The sequence below is a fragment of the Apteryx rowi genome, unplaced genomic scaffold (assembly GCF_003343035.1).
Source record: "Apteryx rowi isolate R43461 unplaced genomic scaffold, aptRow1 scaffold_261, whole genome shotgun sequence".
Taxonomy (NCBI): Eukaryota; Metazoa; Chordata; class Aves; order Apterygiformes; family Apterygidae; genus Apteryx; species Apteryx rowi.
Window position 1 is genome coordinate 346,279 of NW_020448986.1, and position 12,307 is coordinate 358,585.

Consider the following 12,307-nt stretch of genomic DNA (forward strand, 5'->3'; position numbering starts at 1 on the left):
AGATTTGGCCCCATGTCGAAATCAGACTCAGCACCTGTTCAGTTATGATGTACGAAGTACCTTATAATAATGATCATTTGCACAAGACTTTGACTTGATGTGGTGAATACAAAACTAAATCACTTGACTTGCTTATGAAACCAACCTCTGATGCCAAGCTGAGATCTTTCTGTAAAGGGGGATAACAGGACTTCCCTTTCCACTATCATTTGTCTGTCTTTCAATTTAGATAATTATAAAAGTTTGGAGATAGAATCAGGGTTTCATAATCCTGTGAGGAATGGATCCTATCAGATGCACTAAAACCACCTACAATGCAGACTGTAAATCTGTTTTCTGAGGACTCAGTTTTTATTTCTTCATTCTGTTGAGACCCTGTGTGGGAGCCAGTGTGCCTAACTTTAACTTTGTGTACTAAATTTTAGGAGCCCACTGAACAAATTATCCAATAAGTGAGTAAGTTTTCTGTGAATAAGGTCTCTTCATTACTGGGAAGAGTTAAGTATTCTTGGAATCAAGTAAGGATGCGTGAAATGGCACCTAAATTTGAAATACAATTTAGAATACAACTGAATTAGGCAGGCTGAATCCTACACCTTTTAGATTGCCTTCTTCCCCTTTGCCTCCCCCTCCTGTCTCTTTAAAGCTGGGATATTTTCAGTCTTTGCCTTCTTATTCTTATCTCTGCTATTTTTCTCCTCTGCTGCATTTCCCAGTCTTCTCACTTCCCCAGAACTTTTTTCCTTTTTCTCACTCCACAAGTGAAGTAAACTCTCTAGTACTGAATGATGAATGCGCTTCCAGCAACAGATATCAGTTATTGATAATACCTCAAATATATATAGGGAGAGATGAAAGGAAAACAAGATTCAGTGTCACAAAATAGGAAAAGGTTTCAGTATTTGGCTTGCATTTGACTGAGATGTTTTGAATTTTTTAGTGACACTGAATTTAAGTATCTCATATTCTCCCTGGAGGCTTTAATCATCAATAAATCTGCTATTCTGAGACAGGAATTTCCCTATTTATTTCTGTTAGAGATGTACATCTGTGAATGGATGGATGTATTCAATGGCTAAAGAATCTGACCCAACATCTAGGTGAATATGGTACTCACCGGGAAGTGGAAAAGCATAGGTTAAGGCTGTGGCTGGTTCAGGAGGGACAAGAATTTCATCTGGGTCTCCTATATTCCACATGAGCTGCTTAATCATCAGACTGATGGATATTCCACTCTTACCCATTTCATCAAAACCTACATATTTCCACAAAAGAGTGGAAATTTGATGAATAGATATTATTTAATAAAATACTATCTGAAGTAACACTTGATCTGTTCTAATCAAGTGTTAATGTATTTTTGTGACTATCAATGTAAAGCATCAAAGATAGAAACACTTAGAAATACTTCCTTTATCTGACACAAAAAAATATTTAGTGAGATTCTAAGCTAGGTATAAAACTATGTAACTTTTAATTGTGATTGGACATCAAGGGACTGTTCCTGCTGACTGAAACGAGCCATGAAAATTAATCTCCCTTCATGCATCAATGAGAAATATTTAGCATGAATCATTAATTAGTCCAACACATAGACCTGCTGAGCTGTCAAGACACTCTAGAAAGCAGTTTCATGCCTCAGAGCTAAGCCAACATACAGGGACTGACAGTTTTGTAGAGGCATTTGGCCTCAAAATTTATCTAAGTCTGAACCGAATGAAACAAGCTCATGAAAATCTTCAGACTACAACATCACAGAATCATAGAAAAACAGGGCTATTAGGGAGCTAAAGAGTTCATCTTGGCAATCCTGCTCCTACACCAAAATAGTACTGCTACTCCTACTCCTGCTCAAGAATCTGAACTTCCAGCTCTAGCAGAGGGGCAGAGTTTGTGCCTATCAGGTTGGAAAGTGGCATCTCCCACAATGGCAAAGGCTGGAAGCTGGTGACTTCTGGCACCAGAATGAAAACTCCTGCTCCACCTGAAGACTTACAGCTGTGGAATAGGTTCACTGCTCTTAGAGCTGATGGGGAACTGGGAGTGCTGTTGGATAAAGCATCTGTGCCAGCTGAGCCTGAGCCACATGGGAGCATGAGCAGGAAGCAGCAAGTGTTAGCAGTGGGAGACTCCCTACTGTGGGGATGGAGGCCCCAGTTGCTGACCTGACCTGTCACCTTTGGAGCTTTGCTTCTTGCCAGGAGCTCTCATTCAGGATATTGTGGAGAAGCTGCAAAGGCTTATCTGGCCTTCAGACTACTATCCCCTGCTGCTCTGCCATGTGGGCACCAATGATATTGCCAGGGGAGACCTGGAAAGCTTCAGGCATGACTAAATGGCTCTGCAGGAGATGATCAAGGGCATTTACAAGAGAGGTTTTTCTAGGTTTCAAGGACCCAGGTGGTTTCTTCTAGATCCTGCAGGGAGAGGGGGAGGGGCCTGAGGAGGACTAGATAGATCCTGAGGGCCAACAATTGCTGTGCAGCTGGTGTTGGCAACAGGGTTTTGTTTTCTATGACCATGGTACCTTCTCTGAGGATCAATGACTGCTGGGAAGAGACGGCATCCACGTAACTAAGTGGGTAAAAGCATCTTCGCCAACAGTCTGGCCAACCTGGTAAGGAGAACTTTAAGTTAGGAATGATGGGGGGAGGGAGAGACTGACCAACAATCAAGTGAAGAAGTGGTGAATGGGGTTGATCTGGGGTGATGTGAACAGAAGGGACCTCATAGTCAACAAAACAGGGCTGAAGAGGGGTCACCCCAAGCGTATGCATGTGAATAAGGAAGTGCCTATGGGATATTGTTCCGGGGAAAGCTCCCATACCTTTTCTGGGAAATCAGCACGACTGGGTACCTCTCTGAAGTGCCTGGGGATGGGTGAGGGACCAGCTGAGAGCTTATGGGTCAGGATTAGTGGGTAGATCAATCTGGGGGATGTGGTAGTGGGTGTCTGCTATAGACAGCCTGATTAGGAAGAAGAATTAGATGAGATCTTCTTCAGACAACTGAAAGAAGTCTCATGTTCACAGGCCCTGAGTACTTGGGGGACTTTAACCACCCCAGTATCCGCTGGAGGGACAACATGGTGGTGTACAAGCAATCCAGGAGGTTACTAGAACACATTGATGACAACTTCCTAGCACAGTTGATTGAGGAGCCGACAAGGAGAGGTGCTCTGCTAGATCTCATACTTACAAGCAAAGAAGGAGTGGTCGGAGTTGGAAAACTCACAGTCAGCCTTGGCTGCAGTAACAACAAGGTGGAGTTCAGGCTCCTGCAAGGAGGGAGCAGGGCAAAAAGCAGGTTCACAACCCTGGACTTCAGGAGAGCAGACTTGACCTGTTCAGGGACCTACTTGGGAGAATCCCATGGGATATGGCCCTGGAGGAAAGAGGTGTTCAAAAGAGCTGGCTGATATTCAAGGATCACCTCCTCCAACTCAAGAATGGTCCATCCTAATGAGCAGGAGGTCAAAAAAGAGTGGCAGGAGGCCTGCATGGATGAATAAGGAACACCTGACTAAACTCAAACATAAAGAAGAAGCATACAAGAGGTGGCAGCAGGGACAGGCAACCCATGAGGCATATAAAGACACTCTCCAAGCATGCAGGGTTGGGGTTAGGAAAGCCAAAGCCCATCTGGCAAGGGACATGAGGGGCAACAAGAAAGGCTTCTACAGAAGTAGCAACAGCCAAAGGAAGGCTAGGGAAAATGTGGGCCCTTTGTTAGATGAGGCAGAGGCCCTGGTGACAAAGGACACTGAAAAGGACAAGATACTGAATACCTTCTTCACTTCAGTCTTTATTCCTACAACAGGCCCTCAGGAATCCCAAGTCCCTCAGACCAGACAGAAAGTCTGGAGAAGGAAGACTTACCCTTGGTGGAGGAGGATCAGGAGGAGGATCAATTGGACCTTATGGGATGCACACACGAGTGCTGAGCAAGCTGGCTGATGTCATTGTGAGGCTACTCTCGATTATCTTTGAAAGGTTATGATGATTGGGAGAGGTTCCTGAGGACTGGAAGAAAGCAGATGTGACTCCTATCTTAAAGAAGGCCAAGAAGAATGAAACAACAGGCTGGTGAGCCTTATCTTGATCCCTGGGAAGGTGATGGAGCAACAAATCCTGGATACCATTTCCAGACACTTGAAGGACAGAAAGGTGACTGGGAGTAGTCAGCATGGCTTTACAAAGGAGATATCATCCCTGACCAACCTGATAGCCTTATATGATGAAATGACTGGCTTGGTTGTTGGGGGGGGGGGGGGCAGTGAATGTTTACCTTTACTTTAGTAAGGCTTTGACACTGTCTCCTATAACATCCTTGTAGACAAGCTGATGAAGTATGGGCTAGATAGGTGTACAGTGAGGTGGACTGAAAACTAGCTGAACTGCCAGGCTCAGAGGGTTGTGATCAGCTGCACCAAGTCCAGTCGGAGGCCAGTCACTAGTAGTGTGCTCCAGAGGTTGACAAAAGGGCCAATATTGTTTAATATCTTCATTAATGACCTGGATGATGGGACAAAGTGCACCTTCAGCAAGTTTGCACATGATACAAAACTGGGAGCAGTGGCTGATACAGCAGCTGGTTTTGCTGCTATTAAGAGGGACCTTGACAGGCTGGAGAAATGGGCAGGGAGGAACCTCATGAAGTTCAACACAGGAAAGTGCCAAGCCCTGCACCTGGGGAGGAATAACTCCAGACACTAGTACACAGCAGGGGATGACTGACTGGAGAGCAGCTTTGCAGAGAGGGACCTAGGGGTCCTGGTGGACAACGAATGGAACATAAGGCAGCAATGCATCCTCATGACAAAGCAGGCCAACAGTATCCTGGGCTGCATTTAGGCAGAGTGTTCCCAGCCGATCGAGAGAGGTGATCCTTCCCCTCTGCTCAGCCTTGATGAGGCCACTTTGGGAGTACTGTGTCCAGTGCTTTGAGCAGGATGGGGGTTGTACTAGATGATCTCTCAAGATCCTTTCCAACCTCAACAATTCTGTTAGTCTGTGATAGGATTATCTATCATTCCTGAGATGGCTAAACTGTTCTTTAAAATTGTCATTGATGGAGACTCCACTATTTCCCAGATAAGCTATTCCAGTGCTGCTTTGACAGTTGAAAGATTTTCCTTACCTTTTGCCTGAATTTTGCTGCACTGTAAGCCTATTGATTTTTATTCTGTCTACCAGGGTCATGACAAAGAGATCGTTCTCTTCCTCTTTGCAGCAACAGTTCATGTTACTAGATTAGAGTTATCATGTTTCTCTCCCATCCTTTTGTTAGGCTACCTGGCTTGCCCTCTTTCTGTGTATCTGAGAAAGCGTTTCTTTTCACTTTGCTTTTCTTTCTCACCATTCTGTATTATTCTTAAAGTGCAGTGCCTAAAACTTGACACAATCCCTATCAGTGCTGAGAGTGAAGTGATTCATTCAGGCATTTTTTGGGTTATATTTCTGCTTATGTGTCCAGCTATGATAAGAGCCTCTCTTGCAACAGCATGATATATTGACTCATGTTCAGTATGTGATTATCTGTGACAACCAGATTCTTTTTTTAGGAAATGGTACCTAATCAGTTGGCCTTGATTCTGTATTTGTACAGATAATTTTTCCTGCCTACACCTTGCATTTGTTATTTAATTTCACCTCTTTTGTTCAGACCTTTTCTCAGATTGAGATCATTTTGAAATTGAATCTTCTCGAAAGTATTTGCATTCTCTCCCAGCTTAACTTCATTCTACTGATTTAGTACTTACTGTATATCAAGACCATGTTTCCCTAGCTTGTTTATGAGAATGTCATATGAAACAATGTCAAAGGCATGTAAAAGCCCAGATGTATGACATGTACCATTTCTTATACACAGACCCATTAAATTATCATGATAGGAAATTGGATGGTTTTGGCATGGTTCAGCAGATCCATGCGGGCCATTATTCATACCCTTTTTATTTTCTAGGTACTTACAAAAAAACCTTGATTATTTGTTCCGGATTTATTTGTCATAAAATGAAGTTATCTGTAATTCCATGACTCCTTTTTTCCCTATTTTTAAACATGGGTAAAATATTTGCCCTTTTCTAGTGCTCTAGGTACCTCACCCACCTTCTCTGAGGTTTCCAAAACAAGCTCCAGAACTCCACTTTTTCTGACAAGTCTTTTTAAGTATCTAAGAATGCATTCCCTCTCATCTAGTCATTCGTGAACAATTTCTCCTGACTGACTACAATCAAACCTAGAAAAACCTCTCTTGTAAATGCTTTTCCTGTCTTCTGTATAAAATGCACTTCAATAAGGCAGGGGCTTTTTTGCTTTTAAGACTTAGAACCTCTAAGAACTTGGAGAAAGTTTTGTCCAAGGAAAACACTGAAAACTAGGAGAAAATAAAGATGCTTATAGTCACATCATTTAAGCACACACACACTAGCACGGTTATTTCTAAATGTGCTTTTTTCCCATGCTTTTGGAGTGAATTACCTGAGCCTGTAATTAATCATTCATAATTCATATTGCATTTAAAACCAAGTCAAGCATTTAAGTTTAGCATGAAACTTCTTATAGATTTTTTTTCACTGGTTTGGACCATATGTTTTCTGCAATAGTCCTTATTCTCTAAGTAACAATTAAATCCTAAAAAATTTTACTTAATGAACTGTCCCTAATCTCTTTAAGGTACCATTGCCTCCAACAAGGCATTTCCAGCTGAGTTAGTTTGAAGAGTTTGGCCCCAGATATGAAATATCACTGGAAACGTAGCTGCATTCTGTTGTTTGTGATAGTCTTGTTCTTACATTCTTGTGCTTGTAATTCTCTGTGTACTATTGGTTTTCTGGTTTGGTTGTTTATAATTAAAATAAGTATTTTAGTACCCATGAAACTAGTTACATACTGAATGACATACATTTAAATCAAATCAAGATTTGATGAGGAAATTATTCATTACAGTCATTTAAGTTTTTTTTTTTTTTTTTTAACTTTGCCTCGTTCTTAGAAAAAGTGCAAAGAAAGGTCTGGATGATGCTGTTTTACCAGGAAAAAATATTCAAAACAAGTGTTCTGGTAGTGTCCCATTGTCACATGAGATGATCTGTCAGTTTTCTCTCTTATATTTCAAATATGAATTGTTAACTTTCAGTAACCCTGTCCCTGTAGCAACATCTAAATATTTACTGTGGATTCTTGGTGACCCTTTATAGTTTTAGGTGCCAGTGACCACTTGTTCCTTAACACCGTCACCTGAAATTGATAGCATTTATATCGAGTTATCTGAATCATGTTTATGTTAGAACTAATAGGTCAAGACTCCACTGACAATGTTCTGACAGGTGCCAGACGCATATCAAAGCACAAAAAAACACTGTCAGTCCTGCAGGTTCAAACATCAAAACTTGATTGAAGGTCCCAGTCACACCTTCAGTGAATGTTTATGAGAAATGTGGATTTCCATTTAGTGTACTCTGGAAAAACCTTATTAAATATGAACTTCTCATGTCAGGAAGGTCAGAGAACACCTGTATTTGTGGATCGCACTGGTACCACGTTGCTCAGGATTGTCACAGCTGAGTCACTCCAGGACATCTGCCTGGGAACTTAACACACAAAACTTAGATGTCAGCACCTATGGGAGACCTTTCATGCTAACCAGCAGTAAAGCAGAGTCTGCACATTTCGCTTGCAACTAAACTGTCAGGCACTTGAGTCCTTCCTACATCCCTAAATGCATCTAACCCTTGGGTCAAACAGAAGATTGTAAAGCACAGAATAATGGAGGATTTCCCCCTGCCCTTGCCCCCCAAATTTGGTGTATTCCTGAGGGTAAAAAAAAGTAGCCTGAAGAAGGTGGCACTCAATTTCTGACAGAGAAAAGGGTTTTCCTCTACGCTGCAACTGTCACAGGGTTACCTCCTTAAAAAAAAAAAAAAGGATTGTTTGTAATCTCTGTATTACTCCCCACCCCAAAATCCCACGGGAACTCTGCGCATTGGCCTCGGAGAAACCCTGAGAGCTCAAGCCCCAGGGATGAACGAGGCAAGGACCTGCTCATGCTGTAAAGCAAGGCAGGAATCTTGCTTCCAAGATCAAGCGTATTCAGTGCAGTGCAGCTGTAAGCTGTGGACCCTGAACATCTCATTGCTTTAGTACGATTCTCCTGGAGTAAATCAGACACACTGAGACCTTCCATCTCTTGCCACACAGTAATAATTGGGCTTTTTGCTTGTTGTCTAAAGATAACTATTGTGGATTTTTTTTTTTGCTAGTATTCCCAGTGCAAGGACAGGATTAAACATCTCGAGGAAATCTTTGCTGACCCTCAGAATGAAACTAGAAAGCGAGTCTTGGGAGGGGAGGACCCATCTCCACCTGAACTGCTAGAAAAGATTGAAAAGGTAACATCATTTCTGACACCAGAATCTCCCATGCTACCACTTTCTTTAAGAAAAAGCAAATGTTATTTTTTTTAAGTAAACTTTCTGTAAGGCGAATTAAAATAATTATGATTGGCTAGTGGGAACTCCAGCCCAGTCTCTGCTTTCCAGGGGGCACCGACTTCCTCCAGCAGAGGCTGCAGAAGAGAGCAAAACATAGGCTCTGTGCAGCGCAGCTGGCTCCCCCTTAGCTGATTAGTGCATATCATTAGCACTTCAGTACAGACCCTCCTGCTTCATTACAGGAAGATACAGAAAAGGTGGCAGAGGGTAATAAATTCAAAATAACGAAGTGCAGAAGAACGAGGTTGTCATTCTTCGGCAAGTAGCGTTTATGAGCTATTCCATCACAACGTATGCAGTGTGAACAGTCGGCTGTCCCACCATCCTCCTAAGGAACCTGCATAGATGACACTGGATGAAGCAAACACCCTTCCCAGGATTTGGTTTTATTACTTCGCTTCCACTTCAAACTGGGAGCTACAGAACAGATTTTTATGTACATGGGCCCTAGGCCAGCCAAAGAGCTACACCCCTGCCTGTGCAGCACTGCCCGCGCTTCCCAGGATAGGCTTCAAAATTAAGTGAAACATTAAGTCCAGTGTAAAAGCCAATTACAAGGTGCCTCCTTTATTGCCTGTAACAGGGGAAGGTAAAGGAATGGAAAAGGCAACCATGGTATTTTCTTAGATGTAAGTGTCCATCCAATTTACAGGGACGCATAACTGCCCCCACTGTATTTAGCATTTCACATGAGGCTGCAAATTCCACTTTCTGGTGTAGGTATCGTGATACCTGCAAGCTAGGTGTAACGCTCATCTAAGTCCTCCTTTTGCAATCCAACTTGTAATGGTTTAACAGGAGCACTACCTAATATTTTTGTGAATTGCTTCAAGTTTTTGCTTTCTTTCACACATTCCTTAACAGTGGAGGGAGCTCTGCATAGGAGCCCAGGTAGGCTGGAACACAGCCCACTGTTACCAACCCCCAAAATTAAAAAAACCAGGGTCCTTGCAATCATGAGGTAAGCCTGAATCTTCTGTTCCAGTCTCCTTGAGTTTTTAGAGTCCTTCTATTTGCATAAGGCTTTCTTTTTTAGTCTTTGGAGCTCACATTTTCAAGTTTTCTTTAGCACCAAAAGGGGAGGAAAAAAAAAAAAAAGGATGTTTTAATTTAAAACAAGAGCTGAAACCTTCTACTAATGACATAACTCAAGGATCCAGAAGTTTAAAAAAAAAAAAATCACTAGAAAAAAAATCATTGCTTTCAAGAAAATCATGGCAAGGCAGTAATAAATAAGGCTCGTGTAGTCCCCCACCCCTGAAAAGGGCCCAGTCTGATATGAAAGAACTGTAACATTGATAGTAACATCCTGAGCTAACTTTGGTCTGATATTTGGCATGAAAAGGGTCTGTGATGTGATTACCCATGGCTGTTCATTGACACTATTTCAGAAGCAATCCCTAAAACACCTTCCTCCGTCATTGACCTACACCCTGTACATTCCTTCTCACTGCAGCTAGAGGCGGCGCTGCTACACAAGGAGGAGAAGCTGCTGGAGACAGATTTTATCTATGAACAAGTTTCCCGGCTAACAGACCGAATCCGAGCCACAGCAGAAAATGGGAAGCAGGACACACTGCTGTTAGCTAAAAGGGTAGGAAGGGAATTGCATGCTCTGCTTTGCTGGCCTATAGGAATTGAAATAGTTTCAATTCTGGGCAAGAGGTGAGATGACTTGCTTGCAAAATACAAAACCAGGGACTGGGATTATTGATAGGCAAATGTGCAAATCATATGTTAGTCTTAAGAAATTATACATGTTTAGTAAAACCAGTAGTACAGACATAGCAAAGGCAGGAGGTCAATATACTTTCTATATTTATGATACAGCTTGCTTTCAAAAAGTATCTTTCACCAAATATATGATCAGTTATTTCTCAGGCTGAGTAATTACTAACTTGGGAGAATCCTCCTTTTGCATGTTTACTTGAACATCTTTCCACAACAAACACATTAATGGCTAAAAAAATAAGGGAAAGTCAGGTGAGTTCTAGATCCCTACAGCATAATAGAAGATAAAATCAGTATGTGGCTCAAAGTTTGTTATTTAAGTAGGGAGAAATACAGAGGAAAAACATAATTTTCAATAGTTACTTTTGTATTATTAGAGTTATTTCCTTCTGACAGCACTATTATTTTGGGAAGAGCAAAGGTGATCTCTAAAACCCTCTCATCCCCCATTTCCTTAATGGAAAAGCTCCAAATGCAAGAGAGCTGAGTGAAAGGGAAACAGAAAAAAAGAAAAAAAAATTATGATGCAATTAGTGTAAAACAAGGCCAGGGTTGATTTTCTTTCTTAGTTAGGTTTGGCATTTGGAAAGGCTTCAGTCAAAACATATCTTTGCAGCAAATCTGTTTTGTTTTCCTGTACCTAATACTTGTCTGCCTGCTATGTCCAGTAAGTGTCTAAAGAGAAGACCTGATTAAAATGTAACTGTTACTAATTTCAGACAAATGAACTGCAGAAGAAGATAAAGGATAAAACCCAAAAGATGATGGCTCTTGTTGCAGAGTTGTCCATGAAGCAAGCGCTTGCTATTAAACTCCAGCAGGAAGTGAGAGACAGAGAACAACTTTTGATGACTGTTTCATCAAGGGTAGATCAAGGCCTTCCCCTTCCTCAGGAAACTGAAAGGGAATGGCTGAAGGTATTGCGCAATGAGAAGATGCAGAAAGCAGCAGCTGAAGCTAGAGCTAAAGTAGGTTTTTGCCTGTTGTGTGCAGTTAGATCTTCAGCTTCTTCTTTTGCCCAGCTCTATCTTGTCTTATTGCAAGAGCTGTTCTCTCACTGCATAGCTGTTCACTGACAAACATGGAGCTACCAGGCCTTAGTGGAGATGACAATATAGATAAAGGCAATTACAACAACAACAACAACAACAACAACAACAACAACAAAAACAAAAAAACCCAGTACATCATGCATTTGAGGAGTTATAACTGCAGTCTGAAATACTTAGAACTGGTCCTCAAATCTTAAGGAGAGAATACTTCACACTAAAAGGAGGACTTATCTTCAATTTATAAAGTAAACTTATGTGACAGCATTTTGGTGTGATGAGCAAGAGCCATCAGGGAGGAATACTGATTTTGATTCAATTTCAGGGAAAAGCTACAAGTGGCAGGGGGAAGGGAAAAGAAATATAAATAGCTTAGCATCTCCAAGTATCAGACACAGTAAATATCATACCAGAAGTAGCAAGATTGCTGGGCAAGACAGTGAGGGCAGGCAGAGCAGTGTAAAAAATAGTGCTTCAAATTCTACCCTACTGTTAACTATGCCTCTTTAATTCAAACCACCAGTGATCCCTGAGTGCAGAGCTCCCAGATAGGGAAAAGCAGTACAAAAATGAGGTATGTGTACTAGGAAACTGCTGGAGATGGGAAATTAACTCTGCTATATGAATCCTTGAGTATTTGTTGATCTCTCCAAGGAAATCTGGAAGAACAAGGTTAGGAGAGGAGTACACAGTGCAGACATTTACAGAACTTGAAGCCAAGCAGAACTTCTTTAGTAAAACTGGTTTAGAATAAGAAGCCTCTTTGGCATTAACACTTCTCCTCACATTATGACTCAGTTTCCTTTCAGTGCTGAGGATATAAGCACAGTGCCACTATCTGGAGCAGCTGCTGCCAGTGTAACTCTAGCCAGGATTCTGAAGCATCCAAATCATTTGGAGTAACTCACCTTGTTCCCAGGATGTTCTGTGCACACTTACTACAACTTTTAGAAGTTCATCTAAGCTGTTTTCTTCACAAATAATAAAAACATTACAGGCTCAAACTGTATACTATTTAAAAGGACAAACTCAC

General features: G+C 41.6%; 1 protein-coding gene across 1 annotated transcript in view; it reads left to right on the forward strand.

Annotated features, from left to right (window-relative positions):
- The window catches only part of CCDC146 (coiled-coil domain containing 146), a 91,137-nt gene that overhangs the window by 77,887 nt on the left and 943 nt on the right, over window positions 1-12,307 (forward strand). The window contains exons 16-18 of the mRNA XM_026067738.1: window positions 8,264-8,392; window positions 9,951-10,088; window positions 10,945-11,193. Coding sequence (XP_025923523.1) covers window positions 8,264-8,392; window positions 9,951-10,088; window positions 10,945-11,193 — 516 coding nt within the window. The remainder of the gene's footprint in view (window positions 1-8,263; window positions 8,393-9,950; window positions 10,089-10,944; window positions 11,194-12,307) is intronic.